Source organism: Canis lupus, chromosome 38, assembly GCF_048164855.1.
Source record: "Canis lupus baileyi chromosome 38, mCanLup2.hap1, whole genome shotgun sequence".
Lineage (NCBI taxonomy): Eukaryota > Metazoa > Chordata > Mammalia > Carnivora > Canidae > Canis > Canis lupus.
The window spans coordinates 449,976-469,884 of NC_132875.1; the positions used below are offsets into that span (position 1 = coordinate 449,976).

Below are 19,909 nucleotides of genomic sequence, written 5' to 3' on the forward strand. Positions count from 1 at the left end.
TGGATTCTCTGTACAAATGCAATTGAATTTAATTTTCTCCTGTTAATCTGTCTCATGTCAATCTGATTGTAGTCTAGCAAGAAGGACTGTGAAAGGCAAAGAGCAAGTTCTTTCTCCTTGACATCTTCATCCACTTGCCCCTTGACCAGTAGAGCAGCTCGTGGTAACCTGCTGGCTAGCCTGCTTGGGACAGAGAATGGGGTACCAGCTCTGTTCTGGTCCAGTCTGATCCTCAGCCAGGTGCTTTGTTTTTCAGTTTTGGGATTGGGCCTCCTAAGGTTTCCTGTGTTTACCTCAGTAGACTGAACCTCTTAGTTTGGGACAGGGGGAGGGACAGTCCCTCCCTCACTGTCCCTCCCCCTCCAGCTGCACTGTGGTTACACCTGTGCCCTGAGGCAGTGGGGCTCCCTGTCCTTTCCACTTTTGGTTAAGTCTTCTTTCTGTTGGGAGATAGTGGTCTTCCTGCCCTTCTCAGAGAACACCTGCTCTCAGGCCTTAGACTTGTACCAGGAAAAAGCAGTTCCCAGACCAGCAGTTCCTGGTCTGTATCCTGGATACCAACCAGTCAAGAGTCCTTGGTGAGGTTGATAGAAAGAAGACTAGAGATACAGAGAATTTTTAGTCTGTCGTTCTCAGGGCTCCTGGTACTCAGGCTAGCCTTCAGTCATTTGTTAACAATTTCAGCAGGTTTATTCTTTCTGACCTATAGAGCATCTTGCATCTGTCCCAAGCAAGCCAAGGATTGCATCCCCTATTTCTTTGGAGGTGACTGCCTTTCCCCAGATTTTGGGTTAACAAGTTGCCCTGATCCTTTGGCTCTTGTCAACAGACAGGATTTTTGATCATTCAGCTTTTCAAAATTTTGACGATGGGAGTGCACTCTTTCTATATTCCAATCAACTTTCCAAAAAATATTATCTGTCTAACATTAACCTGAGATTACTTCTGTTTACTTGTTAGCCAAGAAATAACAAGTAAAATAGCCAAACACATTTATCCAGGTGATGTAAAGCACAAACAAATATTGAAGTGTCATAAAACACTTAAGACCATCATGAAAAAGGAAGGTTAGCATGTCCAGCAGAGGTCAGCTCATGATAAAAGAAGCATGGAACATTAAACCAGGAAGAGTAAGAAGGGAATCTGGATACATGATTTTAGAACATTCTACTAACTTCAGTTGCCTCAAATTCTCGTGGTATTGAATGATAAACAATAGGAGATTTACAGCTGGACTCTATTTAAATTTCATAGTTATTAGCATATGGCTTTATTCTCAAGAAAAAATGGGTAAGATTGTCATTTCATCAAGTAGAATTATAGCTAATACTTTATGATGGTTAAAACATTTTTGTGTTGAACATCTCCATAGTAACTGGATCTCAGAACCGAATTATTCAATTATTCATAAATAATCATTGAGCACCTACCACTTGCCAGGCCCTCTGTTATGTGGTCATGAGGGGGGGAGAAACACTTGAGGCCAACCAGCAAGTCAAGATTATGAAGGGCAAACATGAGCAAGAGTCATCACTTTAGAAATATTGTTTCAAGCAAGCTTATTTTTGTTAGAGTGCACATGAGTATCTGCAGGTATGTTTGTGTGGGATAGTGTAAATGTGCATATATATTGTGTGTGTGTATTTGTGTATTCATGTGCCTGTGTACCCTGGTGGAGTGGGTGCTACCATTTACCAAGGGATGGGAGTGTCAGCCTGGTTCCTTCCTTAGCAACTTGGGCCCCAGGGCCCTGTGCTCTCCTGAAAGATGGGTACGAGGCTCAGGCTCTTGGGCAGCACGTGTCTCCTGAGACAACTATGGCTTCCCTGCTCCCCATATTTTGGTTTCCATCCCCGGCACCTTGTTCTCCATTTTCTCTTTCCCATTGTCCTCCTCTTCCAAAGTGAATCTATTCTTTTCCCACAGACTTCCAAGAGCCAATCTCCTTCCAAATCATCCTGACCTCATCCTTTTATAACCATTGCTGGACGCAAGATCTGGGCTCTTCTTGGCTTGGTGAAGTTCAGACTCATTCTGGGATAGCAAGAATGGTGCTTCCATTTTCATGTGGCCTTGGTCCACTGGTCACTTCAGCAAGGAGCAGCTCACAGAGCTGGAAAGGATACTCCATACAAACTCCATGAGATTTCTTCAGATAATTCATGACAGTGTCAGTGATGGGCAGCTTGAATGTGAATTCACCACCCTCGAGGGTGGGATAGAAGAGGCAGGTCTGTGTGTGTCCTTGGATCCTTCCTCATCAAGGAAAGAGCCTCCACTGGCTTCTTAACCTCATCATGAAGCTGAATCACACCACTATGGGCAGAGCGTGGAGCCAGACCCTGATTCCTGAAAAGCTTCACATCTTCTGCTCCATCCCACTCCTCTCATTGACCACAGGCTGGGCTCTCCTGTCCCACTAGTTCTCCTATGACCACCCGTTTCCCTGGCCTCCAACCAGGCACCTCTGGTCCTCACTCTGTGACTGACTCCTTGACACTGCTTTTCTCCCCATTGTGTCCCATCATCAATGTCTGTCTATGTGACCCTATGCCCCACTGCTCTACCTTCACCCTAGATTATTTCTCACGTAGCTCTCCCACTGAGCCCTTTCCTATTCTCTGTCCACACCCTTCATGCCCCTCTTTCAACATTCTTTCCTCAAGTATTCAACTCTTCCTTCACCTCCAGCAACCACCATTTTGTCTGAGTCTCCCCTCAAACCAAATTTGCTCCATTCCCTCCAATTCCCTGAATTTCTCCCTCTGCTTCCACCATCCATGGCTTCTGCTCATCTCATTTCATCCCCTTCACCCTCCCTGTTCTGTAACACTGTCTTTCTTGCCCAGATCCCTTCCAAGTACAATGGCAGAAGCTGTGAGCTATATGTTGGGGAACCATCAGTAGGCTTTGCCCAGATTGTTTACCAAGGATCAGATTTCCTGAGCTTCTAGAACATGTCATGATCCCATCTCCAAATGGAGGAAGTAGGGCTCAACAGGTCTGCAAACAATTGACTCAGTTCTATATCATTCACAAATTAGTACACACACTCCTCTATGACACTTGCCCTGGGTTCCTGCTGAGTCTCTCTGAAGCAGGGAAGGTGAAACTCCAGCTACAAGGTCAGTCCTGCTCCCTCCCTCCAAGTATTCTGCATTCTACACTCAGAAATCTGCACCATGCCCTCAAATTCAGGGTAAGAAAGAGCCATGAGAGAGAGAGGATGATGGTGACAGTTCTAGAGGTGGAAAGGTGTGTCTATCCAAAGTGATGGCATTCAAATTGGCAAAGAAGAAGTCAAACTCTCTTCTTCTCAGATGACATGATACTGTACATAGAAAACTCAAAAGACTCCTCCCCAAGATTGCTAGAACTCATCCAGCAATTCAGCAGTGTGGCAGGATACAAAATCAATGCCCAGAAATCAGTGGCATTTCTATACACTAACAATGAGACTGAAGAAAGAGAAAGGAAGGAGTCAATCCCATTTACAATTGCACCCAAAAGCATAAGATACCTAGGAATAAACCTAACCAAAGAGGTAATGGATCTATACCCTAAAAACTACAGAACACTTCTGAAAGAAATTGAGGAAGACACAAAGAGATGGAAAAATATTCCATGCTCATGGATTGGCAGAATTAATATTGTGAAAATGTCAATGTTACCCAGGGCAATTGACACGTTTAATGCAATCTCTATCAAAATACCATGGATTTTCTTCAGAGAGTTAGAACAAATTATTTTAAGATTTGTGTGGAATCAGAAAAGACCCCGAATAGCCAGGGGAATTTTAAAAACGAAAACCATAGCTGGGGGCATCACAATGCCAGATTTCAGGTTGTACTACAAAGCTGTGGTCATCAAGACAGTGTGGTACTGGCACAAAAACAGACACATAGATCAGTGGAACAGAATAGAGAACCCAGAAGTGGACCCTGAACTTTATGGTCAACTAATATTCGATAAAGGAGGAAAGACTATCCACTGGAAGAAAGACAGTCTCTTCAATAAATGGTGCTGGGAAAATTGGACATCCACATGCAGAAGAATGAAACTAGACCACTCTCTTTCACCATACACAAAGATAAACTCAAAATGGATGAAAGATCTAAATGTGAGACAAGATCCCATCAAAATCCTAGAGGAGAACACAGGCAACACCCTTTTTGAATTCGGCCACAGTAACTTCTTGCAAGATACATCCATGAAGGCAAGAGAAACAAAAGCAAAAATGAACTATTGGGACTTCATCAAGATAAGAAGCTTCTGCACAGCAAAAGATACCATCAACAAAACTCAAAGACAACCTACAGAATGGAAGAAGATATTTGCAAATGATGTATCAGATAAAGGGCTAGTGTCCAAGATCTATAAAGAACTTATTAAACTGAAGAGCAGAGAAACAAACAATCCAGTCATGAAATGGGCAAAAGACATGAAGAGAAATCTCACAGAGGAAGACATAGACATGACCAACAAGCACATGAGAAAATGCTCCGCATCACTTGCCATCAGGGAAATACAAATCAAAACCACAATGAGATACCACCTCACACCAGTGAGAATGGGGAAAATTAACAAGGCAGGAAACTACAAATGTTGGAGAGGATGTGGAGAAAGGGGATCCCTCCTACACTGTTCATGGGAATGTGAACTGGTGCAGCCACTCTGGAAAACTGTGTGGAGGTTCCTCAAAGAGTTAAAAATAGACCTGCCTTACGACCCAGCAATTGCCCTGCTGGGGATTTACCCCAAAGATACAGACGCAGGGAAACACCAGGACACCTGCACCCTGATGTTTCTAGCAGCAATGGCCACAATAGCCCAACTGTGGAAGGAGCCTCGGTGTCCATCGAAAGATGATGGATAAAGAAGCTATGGTCTGTGTATACAATGGGATATTCCTCAGCCATTAGAAATGACAAATACCCACCATTTGTTTTGACGTGGATGGAACTGAAGGGTATTGTGCTGAGTGAAGTAAGTCAATCGAAGGAGGACAAACATTATATGGTCTCATTCACTTGGGGAATATAAAAAATAGCGAAAGTGAATAAAGGGGAAAGGAGAAAAAAATGAGTGGGAAATATCAAAAAGGGAGACAGAACATGAGAGACTAACTCTGGGAAACGAACTAGGGGTGGTGGAAGGGGAGGTGGGGGGGTGGGGGTGACTGGGTGACGGGCACTGAGGGGGGCACTTGATTGGATGAGCACTGGGTGTTGTGCTATTCTATATGTTGGCAAATTGAACACCAATAAAAATAATAATAATAATAATAATAATAATAATAAAAAGACATTAAAGAAAAAAAGGCCCATCTCTGAGGAGGGATGGGACAAGTAAAAGGAGGATGGGTGGTTGGTCAGGGAGAGGGTGATGGGGCGGAGAGGTCCTGGGAGGTACAGCTCAACCCGGGGTGGACGGGAAATGACACCCTCTGTGCCCAACCCCACAGAGCAGCCCCCCTCCTTGGATTTGGTCTTCTTGGTGGTGATCGTGCCTCTGGTGCTCCTGGCAGGCCTGGCGTGGTGGCTCTGGAAGCGCTGGTGAGTCTCTGGAGCCCCCTTCCTGCTCTTTCCCACATGTCTCCCCACCTTTCAGTGTGTCCTCAGCCCTCCTGCGGCCATGCCTTTCCCCCCTGCATCCTCCCCTCCACCTGCTGCAGGGGGCCTCCTCCTTGTTCCTCCAGGAAAACACACTTGAGACCTCAGTGCACGGACTTCCTTCTGGAGAGAGATCTCAGCAGCCCAGGCCCCGGGATTTACCTAAACCCAGCTCATTGGTCATGTCCTGGTAACTCTGCATGTAAATTTCTTTCAATTCCGCTTATTGACCAGTTCTCAATGTAAGCGCAGTGTGATTTAGCGTGGTTTGTTGTTCTAACATGGTTCTGGAACTTAAATCTCAAAATGTAACTCAATGTAAAATGAAGTCCCAGCAGCCTCCATGAGTCACAGGCATCAGATGTCACTTCCTCCAGTGAGCCCTCCCTGTTTCACAAGTTGAATCAGTTTACATTATAAGAATTTCCACCACCTTTATTTGAACTTTGGCAATTCTATTCCTGCCCCTCAGCCCTTATTGCCCCTCATAGGTCTCTTTATCCCTCTAATTTTTATGATTTTGAAGCAAAGTCTATGTCTTTTTATTATTTGTATCCTTAGCAAGGAGTCTCACTTGTGGGGATCCCTGGGTGGCTCAGTGACCTGCCTTCAGCCCAGGGTGTGATCCTGGAGTCCCAGTATCGAGTTCCACATCAGCCTTCCTGCAGGGAGCCTGCTTCTCCTGTCTGTGTCTCTGTCTCTGTCTCTCTCTGTGTCTCTCATTAATAAATAAATAAAATCTTTAAAAAAATGAAGGAAAAAAATAAATAAATAAAAAAATGAAGGAATCTCACCTGCATGAAACATGTCCTTAATAAAAATCTGTGTTGAAGGGTGCCTGGTTGACTCAGTTGATTAAGCATCTGACTTCAGCTCAGATTATGATCTTAAGAACCTGGGATCAAGGGCTGTGCCAGGCTCTGTGCTCAGTGAGGAATCTGCTGGATATTCTCTCTCTCTCTCTCTCTCTCTGTCTCTGTCTCTGTCTCTCTCTCTCTCTCTGTGCCCCTCATTTGCTTGTGCTTTATTTCTCTTTCTCTCAAATAAACTAATAAAAGCTTGCAACTCTCCCCTCATGTTGAATTCATGTTAATGAAATTCATAGGTTTTCTTTTGCTTTTGCTTCCTGACATGTTTGTAGTAGTGGAAATATTTGGTGATGTTCATGTTATAGATGTTCTCATGTGGCCAAGGTCTTCATGCTTTCCCTGTTCCGGTTGACATCTCCAGGTCTTTTAGTAGAAACAAGCTTTTCTGTGAAGGTTTCTGTTCTACAGGTTTCTGTAACTACAGACACCTACTGGACTGGACCTGCTGCTCCAAGTATCCTGAATTAAAGGAGGAAGGCAGGATGCTTGCTATTTGTATGGCTCAGAGACAGCAGCAGAGCTGTCACCCTGGGGATTTCTGGCAATATAGGATCTTGGCCTCAGGTGAGACTCTCTCATTGCAGATGAAAGGACTCAAAGTAAAGTGGCTTAGTCACCATAGGAGGGCACATACAGCTCACATTTCAGACACACTTGAAGTGCCAGATTCTGAAAAAGAGGGGCCACTGAACTGAAGGTCACTACAGAACCTCCTCTTCAGTAGGGTACTGCTTTAAAAAAAAAATTATTCATGAGTAACACACAGAGAGAGGCAGAGACACAGGCAGAGGAAGAAGCAGGCTCCCTGCGGAGAGTCCGATGTGGGACTCAATCCCAGGACCCTGGGATCATGACCTGAGTCAAAGGCAAATGCTCAACCACTGAGCCACCCAGGCATCCAGAGGTCACTACTTTCAATAGCAAGAGACATAGCTAACTTTCCTGACACACAGAAACAGAGTTGGACAAAATGAGGAGGCAGAGGAATATGTCCTAAATGAAAGAACAGGCCAAATTCACAACAAGAGAGCTAAGTAAAAAGGAGAAAAGTAATACACCTGATAAAAAATTTAAAGTAGTGGTCATAAAGATACTTGCTAGACCTTAGAAAAGAGGAAATGACCTAAGCGAGATCTTCAGCCAAGAGATGGAGAGCATAAAAAGTATCCAATCATTCCTGAAGAACTCAATAAGTGAAATTAAAAATACATGGATGAAAACAACAGAATAGAGGAACCAGAACAGATCAGTGATCTGAAAAACAGGGTATAAAAAGCAATTAAGTTGAAGAAGGGAGAGGGGAAAAACAAAGTAAAAATAGGCTTAGGAAACTCAGCAACCTGATCAACCATAAAAATATTTGCATTATAGATCACAGAGGGAGAGGAGAGAGAAAGGGGTCAAATAATTATTTGAGAAAATAATAGCTGAAAACTTCGCAAAACTGATGAAGGAAACAGAAATCAAGAGTTCAGAGGTATAAAGAGCCTCTAGTAAAATCAACTCAAGGAGTCTACACCATTAATTCAAATGGCAAAAATTAGTGATAAAGGAGAATTTTAAAACAAGCAAAAGAAGAGAAGAAAGTTGGGCAGCCCCGGTGGTGCAGCGGTTTAGTGCCGCCTGCAGCCTGGGGTGTGATCCTGGAGACCTGGAATCGAGTCCTATGTCGGACTTCCTGTATGGAGCCTGCTTCTCCCTCTGCCTGTGTCTCTGCCCCTCTCTCTATATATCTATGAATAAATAAAATCTTTAAAAAAAAAAGGAAATGAGATATCTTACTGTTGTTTAAAAAAAAAAAAAAAAAGAAAGAAAAGAAGAAAGTTACATGCAAAGGAAACCCATAAAAGCATCAACTGATTTTTCATTAGAAACTTTGTAGGCTAGAAGAGAGTGGCATGATATATTCAAAATAGTGAAAGGAAAAACAAACAAACAAAAAACAAACCCTGCAGCCAAGAATATCTATCCAGCAAGGCTATCATTTAGAATAGGACCGATACAGAGTTTTCCAGACAAACAAATGTGAAAGGAATTCATGACCACTAACCCAGCCCTGGAAGAAATGTTAAAGGGGAGTCTGAGTGGAAAGGAAAGCAAAGACCAAGGAAAATAAGATGATAAGAATAAAAATATCCATAATTATTAGTCAAGGGACTCACGAAATAAAAAGATGCAAAGTACGACAGCATATTTAAAAATTTGGGTCGAGGAGGGAAAGGAGTAAGGAGTGGTTTCAAATTTAAGTGACTTTAACTTAATATTGATAGTTCTCTACGGAAGCTGTTATATACAAAGCAAATGATAAACACAAACCAAAAATAAAAATTAATAATAGATATGCAAAAAAATAAAGAGAAAATAATCCAAGTATATCACAAAAGAAAGTGAGTTAACCAAGGGAAAATATAGCAAGAAGGCAAAGGAGCAGAGAACCACAAAACCAGTGATAGACAGCAATAAGTCCAACCCGTCAATAATCACATTGAATGTAAGTGGACTAAATGCTCCAATCAGAAGACGCAGGGTGATGGGATGGGTAAAAAAACAAGACCCATCTACATGCAAAACCTAGAAAAGATTCATCTCAGACCTAAAGACACGTGCAGATAGAAAGTGAACGGATGGAGAAGCATTTATCAAGCAAATGGGCAGCCGGGGCAGCAATACTTGTATTGGACAAAATGGACTTTAAAGAAAGACTTTAGCAAGAGACAAAGAAGGGCACTATGAGACGGTTCAGGGACGATCAATAGTGCCTGGGTGGCTCAGTGGGTTAGGCGTCTACCTTTGGTTCAGGTCATGATCCTGAGTCCCAGAATTGAGCCCTGCTCAGCAGGGAGCAGGCTTCTCCCCTCCCCCCACCTTGCTCATGCTCTGTTTCTCTCACGTGTGCAAAGTCCTGTGGTCTCTATGATGCCTATTGGTTCCTCACTAAGAATAATGGAGGACTGGGGGTTGCTGAGACTCTTACACAGGCAATCATGGGGGAATCTGGACAAGCAAACAGAGCGACTGTTAAGAAGAAATCCCAGCAGATGGGTGACAGTGTCTGGTCAGACCAAGTCCCCAAACTTTGCTTATTCCCTAACCAACTACAGTTCCCACCTCCCCCAGAAATAAGTTCCCACCGGCCCCATCCATTAGTGAGGGATTCTCTGGTTTGGCCCAGGGAGGTTCTCTGTCACATGTGCTCTCTCCATCCCCTCGGAGGGGAGGTCATCCGCATGGTTAGACCCCCTGCTCTCCCCGTTAAGGGTAAGGGACCTTCCCTGAAACACTCCTTTCTCTTCATTTCTCTTCATTTGCCAACTTCCTTCCTATGAAACCCTCCATTTGCACCACTGCTCAGAGCTCCCCTTACCTGCCAGGTGGGAGGCTGCCCCATTCTTGAATCACTTAATAAAACCAGGTGGATATTCAGATTTTCCTGGCTGATTAGTTTTTTACTACAAGCAGTGAGAAGACAAAGATGTGAAGGAACTGGGGTGGGGGTGGGACGGGAAAGGAAATACCTGGTGGGGGGGTGTCACAGGGCAGGAGGGACAGAGGGACAGCAGGTCCAGGGCTGGTGCTGGGAGCCAGGTGTTTTCCTGGGTTACTGTCTGGGTGAGAAGAAAGGGCTGAGAGGTGGGCCCACTTTTCCATGCCATGCAGAACTTGTTCTGTAGCATCTGAATCAGGGGGCGGGGGCAGGATGGACGCTGGTGACAGGGAGAAGCTGGAGGCCAGAGGGGAGGCAGAGCAGGAGGGGAAGTGAGACTGAGTAGGTGTCCAGGGCTGAGGGAGGAGCACATTTGCATTGTGGCAGAGACTCAGGGAAGGGTTGTGTGTGGAGAGGAAGTCAGAGGAGAGGGGCTGGGAGGGGGTCGGTGTGTGAGGACAGACGTCAAAGAGCGACTTTGCAAGAGAAAGAACATCTGCAAACACGATGCTCTTCCTGCAACTTGTGCTGTTGGCGGTTCTCCTCCCGGAGGGTGACAGCGAAGATGGTGAGAGCTCCGGTCCTGTCTAATGGCTACAGGACCAGAGAGTGTGAGTGTGTGTGTGTGTGTGTGTGTGTGTGTGTGTGTGATTCTGAGTCTGTATACTTGTGTGTATGTGTTTCTTTGTAGGTTCTTTTGTGTTAGTGTGTTTGTGCATATGTCCTTCTGTGCAATTGTCCCTGTGTGTGTGCACGGGTGGTGTGGGTGTGTGGGTTCCCCAGCACATACCTGAGCAGGGAGAGAGTCAGCCTGCTTCCTTCCCGAGCATCCCCGGCCCCAGGGCCCTGTGCTCTCCTGAAGGATGGGTGCGAGGCTCAGGCTCTGGGGCAGCACGTGTCTCCTGAGACGCCTATGGCTTCTCTGTCCTCCAGATTCTGGGTCCCGTCCCGGCCCCGTAGTCTCCACTCCCTCTCTTCCCAATGTCCTCTTCCTCATTCTATCTGTCCTTTTCCCACAGATTCCCAAGAACCAGTCTCCTTCCGAGTCATTAGAACCTCATCCCTCTACAACCGTTCCTGGACACAAAATCAAGGCTCAGTTTGGCTGGATGATGTGCAGATTCATGCCTGGGACAACAAGAATCGAACTTTCGTTTTCCGGTGGCCTTGGGCCCAGGGAGACTTAAGCAACGAAGAGCGGATGGAAGCAGATCAGTTATTCTATTCAAACTATATTTTTTATAATCTGGTTTACCATGACCATGTCAGCCAATGGCAGCTTGAATGTGAGTTCAGGTACCTACGAGAAGGTGGGAAGGAGGTGGCAGATGTATGTGTGTCTGTCCTTGGATCCTTCTTCCTCCAGGAAAGAGGCTCCATTGGCTTCTAAACCTCATGTGTCCCCATCACGAAGCTGAATCCCACCAGTGTGGGCAGAGGGTGGAGCCAGACCCCGATTGTTGAAAAGCTTCACATCTTCTGCTCCGTCCGCTCCTCTCATTGGCCACAGGCTGGGCTCTCCCGTCCCACTGGTTCTCCCACGACCACCCCTTTCCCTGGCCTCCAACCAGGCAGCTCTGGTCCTTGCTCTGTGACTGACTCCTTGATCTGTGTGCTTTTCTCCCCATCCTATCCCAGCAGCGATGTCTGTCTATGTGACCCTGTCACCCCCTGTGCTCCCTTCACCCTCGGTTGTCTCTAGCCCAGCTCTCCCGCCAAGCCCTTCCTTTTTTTATGCCCACATCCTTCATGTTTCTCCTCCAACTTTTGCTCCTTCCTCTATCAATCAGCTCTTCCTCTGCTTCCAGCGACCACCACTTCCCCTTTGTGTGAGGCTCCCCTCAAGCCAAACTGTGCTCCATTCCATTCAATCCCCTGAACTTCTCCCTCTACTTCCGCCGTCCATGACTTCCATTCATGTCATTTCATCTCTTTATTTCCCCCTCTCCTGTAACTCAGTCATTTCTCCCCAGATCCCTTTCAGGTACAGATGGAAATAGGCTGTGAGCTGCGCATTGGAGAACCTTTCTCAGGATTCATGAGGTATGCTTATCAAGGTACAGACCTTATACGCTTCCAGAACACGTCATGGAGGCCATCTCCAAAGGGAGGAAGTAGGGCTCAACAGGCCTCCAGCGTATTCAATCAATACCATGAAGACAATGAATTCACACATGAGCTCATCACTGGCTACTGTCCGCGTTACGTCTTGAGTCTTCTTGATGTGGGGAAGGCGGATCTCCAGCGACAAGGTCAGTCCTGCTCCCTCCCTCCAAGCTTTCTGCATCCTACGCTCAGAAATCTGCACGATGCCCTCAAATTCAGGGTAAGAGAGAGTCAGGAGGGAGAGGGGTGATGGTGATGGGCTTCAAGAGGCGGAAAGGTGTGTCTGTCTAAGGTGATGTGAGCACCTCCCCTCAGTCTGTGAATCCCTGTCATGTCTCCGCAGTGAGGCCCGAGGCCTGGCTGTCCGCTGGACCCAGCCCTGGGCCTGGCCGTCTGCAGCTGGTGTGCCACGTCTCCGGCTTCTACCCCAAGCCTGTGCAGGTGATGTGGATGCGGGGCGAGCAGGAGCAACAGGGCACCCAGCGAGGTGACGTCCTGCCCCATGCTGATGGGACATGGTACCTTCAGGTGTCCTTGGATGTGAAAGCCAAGGAGGCAGCTGGCCTGTCCTGCCGTGTGAGACACAGCAGTCTAGGAGGCCAGGACATGGTCCTCCACTGGGGTGAGGAAGAGCTGGGGCCTGGTTGGGCAACATGGTAAATGGTCATCCATCAGAGCTGGGAGCCTGATGAAACTTTTGGGAATCTAGGGACTCTAGAGCAAAAAGAAGACAATATTAGTAACCGAAAAAATGGAAGAGCTGTGGGGAGGGTCCTGCAGATGTGGGAGGATGCAGAGGGTTAGGTGGAGTGTCCGTCTCTGAGGAGGGATGGGAGAAGTGAAAGGAGGAAGGGCGGTCAGTCAGGGAGAGGGTGACAGGGGCAGAAAGGTCGTGGGAGGTGCAGTTCAACCCGGGGTGGACGGGAAATGACACCCTCTGTGCCCAACCCCACAGAGCAGCCCTACTCCGTGGGCTTGGTCTTCCTGGTGGTGATCGTGCCCCTGGTGCTCCTGGCAGGCCTGGCGTGGTGGCTCTGGAAGCGCTGGTGAGTCTCTGGAGCCCCCTTCCTGCTCTTCGCCACGTGTCTCCCCACCTTTCCGTGTGTCCTCAGCCCTCCTGCCGCCCGTGCCCTCCCCCCTGCAGCCTCCCCTCCACCTGCTGCAGGGGGCCTCCTCCTTGTTCCTCCAGGAAAGCCCACTGGAGACCTCAGTGCATGGACTTCCCTTCGGAGCGGGAACCCAGCAGCCCAAGCTCCAGCACTTACCTAAACCCAGCTCAGCACTGACGTCCTGGCCACTCCCTGTGGCCAACTCTTCCTTAGTCCTCCTTATTGACCTGTTCTCAGTGTCAGCTCAGTGTGATTTAATGGAATTTCCTGTTCTGATTGGTTCAGTATCTTAAGTCTGAAAATTTAACTCCGTGTAAATGACGTCCCAACAACCTCTATCCATTACAGGCATCGTATGTCCCTCCCTCCAGTGGGCCCTCCCTCAGTCAGAAGTGGAGGCAGTCTACATGGTGATAATTTCCACCACTTTAACCTGCATTTTGACAATTCTATTCCTGACCCCCAGGCCTTGCTGCCCCCATTGTGTCCCTTCCCTTCTAATTATTGGATGTTTGACAGCAAAGTCCATGTCTTTTTAGTATTTGTATTCTTGGCAAAGAGAGTCCCTTGTATGGAATATGTCCCCAATAAAATTATGTGTTGAATTTGTTCTAAATTCATAGTTTTTTTTTCTTTTTCTTTTGCTTCCTGACATGGTCGTAGTAGTGGAAATGTTTCATGCCTTTTTTTGTTAATCGTCTTGTCACCTGGCCAAGGGAGTTCATACTTTCTCTGTACCCATTGACTTCTCCAGGGCCTTAGGCTGAATCAAGTTTGCCTGGGAGGGTGTCTATTATTTAACCACAGACACCCATTGGACTGGACCCTTTGCTCCAAGTATTCTGAATTAAAACTGGAAGGCAGGATGCTTGCTGTGGGGGGGTGCTCAGGGGCAGCAGCAGAGATGTTACCTATAGGGTCTTGGGCTCAGCTGAGACTCACTGGACCACAATTTCTGCTTTTGCAAAATCAGCAGAGGATTTCCAGGGACCTAAATATGATGCCTGAGACGGAGCAGGGCAAGTGTGTCCCTGGGGAAAAGGGGTTGCTCCAGGAAAGAGAGCCGGAGCGTTGCGGTCAGGGATGAATGGGGACCCAGCGAGGAGCGCGCACACAGTGCCTCCTGGCATTCCCGGCTGCGGATTTCCAGTCCTGAAGACAGAGACGGAGTGACAGTGAGCCATTGCTCTGGGGGGGAAATGAGGGGTTGGGTTCCTGGATCCTCTGTCCACAGCGCCTGCCATCTGAAGACCACACAGCCTGGGTAGTCTTGGACTATTTCTTGTAGTCACCTGTTTCTGTTTCAGGCCAGCTTCTCTAATACGTGTATATATTTGTAAATAGTTAATTGTATGGAGTATTTCCCTGTACTGAATAACCAGCTCAGAAGTGTGTCACATTTCCAAGTTGGGGTGCTGTGAGTACCGTGATCTTTGGCTTCAGACCCACAGCTGTACTCTCCACAATGGTTTTAGACACAAACAAACAAGAAGTAGTCATGGTCCCATGAATCCATGAATATAGCTCTTTCCCCCCCTTTCTCGTGGCATCATCACAGCATCATAGTGGTTACTTTAGCCTTTTGGGATGGATCCACATAGACTTCAAGTATGTCCTGTTCCTCTTCCTGGATTTACTGCATTGTTGACTCTCGTCCCACAACTCTGCATCAGGAGTCTGAGCGAGCTTTACATACTCAAGTATTTTGTCATGAGACACATCCCATCTTCTGCTTGGGAACCCCAGTCAGCCCTGTAGCTCTGGGCTGTTTTAAGCACTGATATCACCTAGAAAGAGCACATAAATGCAGAAAATTGGCACCCAAGGGACCATGATCAAGACCCATGTTTACAGTGTGGGAATTAACAGGGGAATCAGAGTGGCACCTGAGGTGGATGACACGTCAGGCCACTCTTTGTGTCCATGAACAGTGGTGGGTTCATGTGTCTGGGGCTGCAAATCGATGTCCCCAGGTAGGTCCATCAGCACAAACAGAGTCCACGAATAATGAAATGGATGCTTTGTGACCCATGACCCTCATGGCGGTGCAAGTGGAGACATCCATGGCTACACTTCAGTATCTCTAGATTTCATTAATTAACTCAACAAAACTTTCTCAATTCCTGTCCATGCAGCAGGAATCTTTGAGTGTCAAGTAGTGGACAGGAAAGGTCATCATTGTTTTAGGAGCTTGAATATTTGCTTTCCTGATTTGATCCTGGTTTTTATTTTTGTTCCTCACAAGTTTGTTACCGCAGCAACTTATGCGGGTTGAGCTAGGGGAAAGGGACTTAGTTCTAGTTTGTTTAGGGGCTGAGGGATGGTGATCCAAGGTCAGAGAATGTCCAGAGGGACCATGTGCCTGCTCCCAGCCCTACAAATGTGGGCTTTTCTGGAGAATAACGCACAGAGGAGAGGTGGGAAAGATGAAAATCTGGGAATTGGGAGAGAAAATCATGGGGCTTTTGGAATCTTTTCACATGGATCACAATGCTTGGCTGTGGGACCCTGGGTGGCTTAGAGATTGAGTGTCTGCTTTTGGGCATGATCTTGGAGTCCTGGGATTGAGTCCCACATCGGGCTCCCAGGGGGGAGCCTGCTTCTCTGCCTTCCTGTGTCTCTGCCTCTCTCTGTGTCTCATGAATAAATAATAAATATTTTTTAAAAAGAATGCTTGGCTGTTTCTCTAACTTGCAATCTACCTCGTCTCCCTTGTATGGCCACCATGTGGATTTTGCTTGGTTGGCTCCACCCTCATGGGTATCCCTGGGCTCTGATCACCTGGAGGCCATCAGGGGAAAGCATCCTTGACAATGAGACAGGCTGGAGGATGGACAGGTAGCCTCCAGGTCAGGCCAATCACCAGACAGATGCCACTTGTATCACACAGAGTGATGATTCAGGGCCAGGCACCCGCTCCAGGTGGCGCATCTGCTGCAGGAGCCTGATTGCTGTGGTCAGTGGTGGGGAAAGAGATGCTCTCTCTTGGCCTGGATGATAAGGTCAGCGTTTGAAGCCTGAAACAAGTACAATCCATTTTTCAGCACCAGAGAAGCAAGCTCGAGGATGAAGCCTGCCTGCAAGAAGGCAGAGAAATTATACAGATGACATTTGCCCAGAGGTTAGACCCCGAGTGTTCTTACTGGAAGAAAGAAAAATAAAAGAAAAGAAATAGAAAGAAGAGGGTTAAGATGTAAAGGGTGGCCAAGGTAACTGGGTTGGTTATACCTCAGTTGGTTACTTCATTTTATGTTTTTAAAAAGAAAGTAGTTATTGCCCAGCAAAAAAAAAAAAAAAAGTATTCAAAGATGTGATAATGCTACATTAAACATTAAGTTTTTGTGATTTGCTTCAGTGGAGGTTTTCTGGACCAATCCTGCATTTTCCTTCTGAAATGCTGCACGCCTCATGGGAGGCAGGGCAGGTACGGACGTGAGCATGCAGGTGCGGCTCCCTGGATGCTCCATGTGCACCAGGCTCCTGGGATCTTCAGGCCAGCCTCTCTGAGAAGTCGTTGGAAGACTTTCTCAGGAGGACCTTCGTTCATGTGGTGTCACAGGCTCTGCTGCACCTGTTAGAACTGGTGAGGGCCCCCATGGCCTGAAGTGGCCCCCACCTTCCTCCCTGGGCGGCTGGAAAGCTGCACACTGTCCACAGATACAGTTTTCAGGTGTCATCATCCTCCAGTGAGTCTGAAAACAGCAGCAATAATGAAACCAAAGCATCAGAAAAGCAAAGGCAGACACACAGACCCGCAGAAAGTGTTGGAACCCCCACGACCCTGGGCTCCCCAGTTCCATCAGCCAATGTTTCTTGCAAATATTTCTTTCTTCTTTTTTTTTACATTTTTTAATAATAAATATATTTTTTATTCGTGTTCAATTTGCCAACATACAGAATAATACCCAGTGCTCATCCCGTCAAGTTGAAGATATTTCTTAATCCTTTTTTTGCCTGTTTGTTTTTTTCTTCATGTGACCTTGTCTTGTGACACTCTTACCCGTCTTGCATATTATCCTGACATCTGGATAAATCCATGTCCTGGGTGTTTTCATGGATTTCTAACAGACTACCGGTCGGGAATCAAGGTGCAGGGTCTGCTGCGGGTTACATGATCAGTGAATACTTATACTCTAGGGTTTCCTAGAGACGAAGGGGCAAGCCGGACCACCATGAAATAAGCCAGCAAGTATCATGGCTTGGCAGTTAAACACTCAACATGCAAAGAGTTTTCATAGATTTCCTTCAGATCCAATGCATCAGTTCATTCATTCGTCTCTCAGCTTTTACTATTTATGTGGTAAACATATTCTTTCAGAGAAGTTCCACCATTTACAGGAAGCAGCTCTGTGTGCAGATATTTAAGATATAAAGAGCGGCGTCTGGGTGGCTCAGTTGGTTCAGCATCTGACTCTTGATTTTGGCTCTGGTCAAGATCTCAGGGTCTCAGATCAGGAAACATGTCGGGTTCCCAGCTCAGCGGAGAGTCTGTAATTCTCTCTCTCCCTCTGCCCCTCCCTTGACATTTGCTTTCTTTCTTTCTCTCTCTCTCTCTCTTAAATAAATAAATAAATAAATAAATCTTTTTAAAAATAAAGATATAAAAATAATCTCTTCCTCCAAGCTTTCTCTTCCCCCCCCCCAATGTCTACATGTAATCACCCAAAGTCAAACTTCAGAACTGTTAAATATGCAAATTCAACTATGTCTATGTGAAGATCTAATTGACTTTATTAAATGCTGCATGAATCGGGCAGTCCTCCATCTGGCATGCGGGTGGGCACTCAGAGGAGCTGTGAAAAATGGAAAATTTTTGTAGAAAGGTGGGGGTGGCCAGGGAATTAATAGTACAACAGCTCTGGTCCAGGATTCAGGCTTGTTTTCTTGGGGAAAAGCAAGAGGTCTTATCATGCATATGACCTCATCTGCCCGTGGGGGTGGAGAGGACCCAGGTGACAGACTGAACAGTTCTGCTGGAAAGAAAAATTTCCTGCCTGACTGGTTAAGGCCACATTTCTGGGGGAGGTTGAAACTGTAATTCGATTGGGTTTGAAGTCCCAATGTGGGAACTTGGCCTTGTGTCACCATTTTGGGTCTCTGATTTTCTTTTCTGTAACAATTAGCCTCTCACCTTACCTGAGACATGTGATCTAATTTTCATGCATTAAGCGCTACTCTCAGCTCCTGCTTGCAGCTCAGTTTTGGCTGCTGCTTGTGTAGTAGCTGTAGGTCATGACGTTTTCATTTAGCCTCTGTGATAACAGAGCATGGTTTCGGGTTCATGTTCTTTAGGTTGTTATTTTCCTCATTGCTAGATGTTCCAGGCTAAGGGAGGTCAATTGCCTGGTGGTTAGCAGCTGTGAACACACATTGAAGCTTTGGAGAGAATACAATGCACCGGAGAGTTGAAGATTGCTACAAGCATTATAAATCGCAATATTTGGAGTTTACTTTTATTCCTGGTCCCCAAGACCTAAACCAATAAAAATCAGATAAGTCAAAAGAAAGATCCCGAGGAAAGTGTCACCCTTCTAAAGCCACTGTCTTGTTCTTAAGCAACTGAGCTTCAGCCTCGCCAGAAGTGTCCTTCCTGGCCTAGCAGGTGATGTCAGAATTAGCACAAGTAGACTTTGGCTAGAGATTTTAGGGAACTTTGCTGCACTGCTATTGCTTTCGCAGCAGATTTTGCAGTAATTTAAACAATTAAGGAGCAGTGTTTGATCACAGTCTCATTTCTGTTTATCCTTAACCAGGGAAATAGCGATCTGCTACACGGAGTCAAGGAGGATCCTATTCAACTCAACAGAATGCATTTAGGGGAGCGACCAATGAGATGGTTTATTTTGCTGGTAAGAAGTTAGGGGCATGGTTAGATTATTTCCTGGCCTGAAATAAATGAGGTCTCTGCTCCCAGCAATGACCTGGGAGATGCAGACCAGGATGCCAGTGCCAGAGTAGAGGGAGTCTACTTGGAGGTCAGCTACCCCCCCCCCCCCTTCCCAGTCAATTGCATCCAAAGGCCGAGCATTCTACAGTTTTATGGGAGTGTCAGTGGTCAGGAGCACTTGGGTGAGTCCCTGTCATTGGGACAAGGGCTGCCTTCCTCTGCTGATATTTTAGAATACAACTCACCAGGCCCTAGATTGTGACCCACACGTTCCTTGGAGTTAGGACAGGGGAAAGCTTCTTCTTTTTAAAAAAATTATCTTCTGTTTGTTTCTTTATTTGTTTTTAGAGAGAGTGTGCAAGCAGGGTGCGGGGCATAGGGAGAAGGAGAAAGAGAATCTTGAGGAGGCTCCAGGCTCAGCACGGAGCCCCATGCAGAGCTCAATATCATGAGCTGGAGATCGTGACCTGAGCTGAAACCAAGAGTGGGAGGCTTCATGGACCGAGTCACTCAGGTGCCCCAGGACTGAGGAAGCCTTCTTTAACCTGCAGAGGACAGGCTTGAGCATCAGTCATTAGACACTTAGGTCTAACATCACATATCATTGTACCACCTGCGTGAGACAACAGGAGACCAGCAAGAGGTCGTGCACCAGTGGAATTTCTAGAATTTGTAAGGTCTTTGTTGAGGATCCTGTGGTTGTCCAGCAAAGTGAGTGCCTTGGTCACTGGAGAGGGTGGAAAGTACACCCCACATGGAAAACACATTTCAACAGTTTGTTGTAGTTGTTCTGGTTTCTTTTCCCAAGATTGCCTCATCCAAGCAGCAGCGAGAGGCTTTACTGCATCCAGAAAACACACACACACACACACACACACACACACACACAGCGATACGAACAT

The 19,909-nt window shown here is 46.5% G+C and overlaps 1 protein-coding gene, 1 long non-coding RNA gene and 1 pseudogene across 5 annotated transcripts; all 3 read left to right on the top strand.

The window, feature by feature from the left end:
• The first annotated feature begins 1,767 nt into the window (after positions 1-1,767).
• Positions 1,768-3,570, top strand: LOC140626742 (T-cell surface glycoprotein CD1b-like; annotated as a pseudogene).
• Positions 3,571-4,255: 685 nt separating this feature from the next.
• LOC140626689 (uncharacterized) lies at positions 4,256-5,814 on the top strand. Its single transcript, XR_012025733.1, has 3 exons — positions 4,256-4,986; positions 5,465-5,555; positions 5,699-5,814. It is a non-coding gene; the product is annotated as an uncharacterized lncRNA (long non-coding RNA).
• A 4,440-nt stretch (positions 5,815-10,254) lies between these two features.
• LOC140626687 (T-cell surface glycoprotein CD1a-like) lies at positions 10,255-13,736 on the top strand. Of its 4 annotated transcripts, none has more exons than XM_072814443.1 (6): positions 10,255-10,516; positions 10,925-11,191; positions 11,879-12,157; positions 12,355-12,633; positions 12,967-13,057; positions 13,201-13,736. In XM_072814443.1, exons 1-6 carry the CDS (start codon positions 10,471-10,473, stop codon positions 13,295-13,297), a joined length of 1,059 nt encoding a protein of 352 aa, XP_072670544.1. In that variant the 5' UTR covers positions 10,255-10,470; the 3' UTR covers positions 13,298-13,736. The 4 variants fall into 4 exon arrangements, with proteins under 4 accessions (XP_072670544.1, XP_072670545.1, XP_072670543.1 ...); XM_072814444.1 differs by having other exon boundaries at positions 10,255-10,473; positions 12,355-12,498; XM_072814442.1 differs by having other exon boundaries at positions 10,256-10,473.
• The last annotated feature ends 6,173 nt before the right edge of the window (positions 13,737-19,909 follow it).

Coding starts and splice junctions, on each gene's coding strand:
- LOC140626687 (XM_072814442.1), top strand. CDS start 10,413: ATGCTCTTCCTGCAACTTGTGCTGTTGGCGGTTCTCCTCCCGGAGGGT. Junction 10,474..10,924: donor GGAGGGTGACAGCGAAGATG/GTGAGAGCTCCG, acceptor CTTTTCCCACAG/ATTCCCAAGAACCAGTCTCC. Junction 11,192..11,878: donor CAGCCAATGGCAGCTTGAAT/GTGAGTTCAGGT, acceptor ATTTCTCCCCAG/ATCCCTTTCAGGTACAGATG.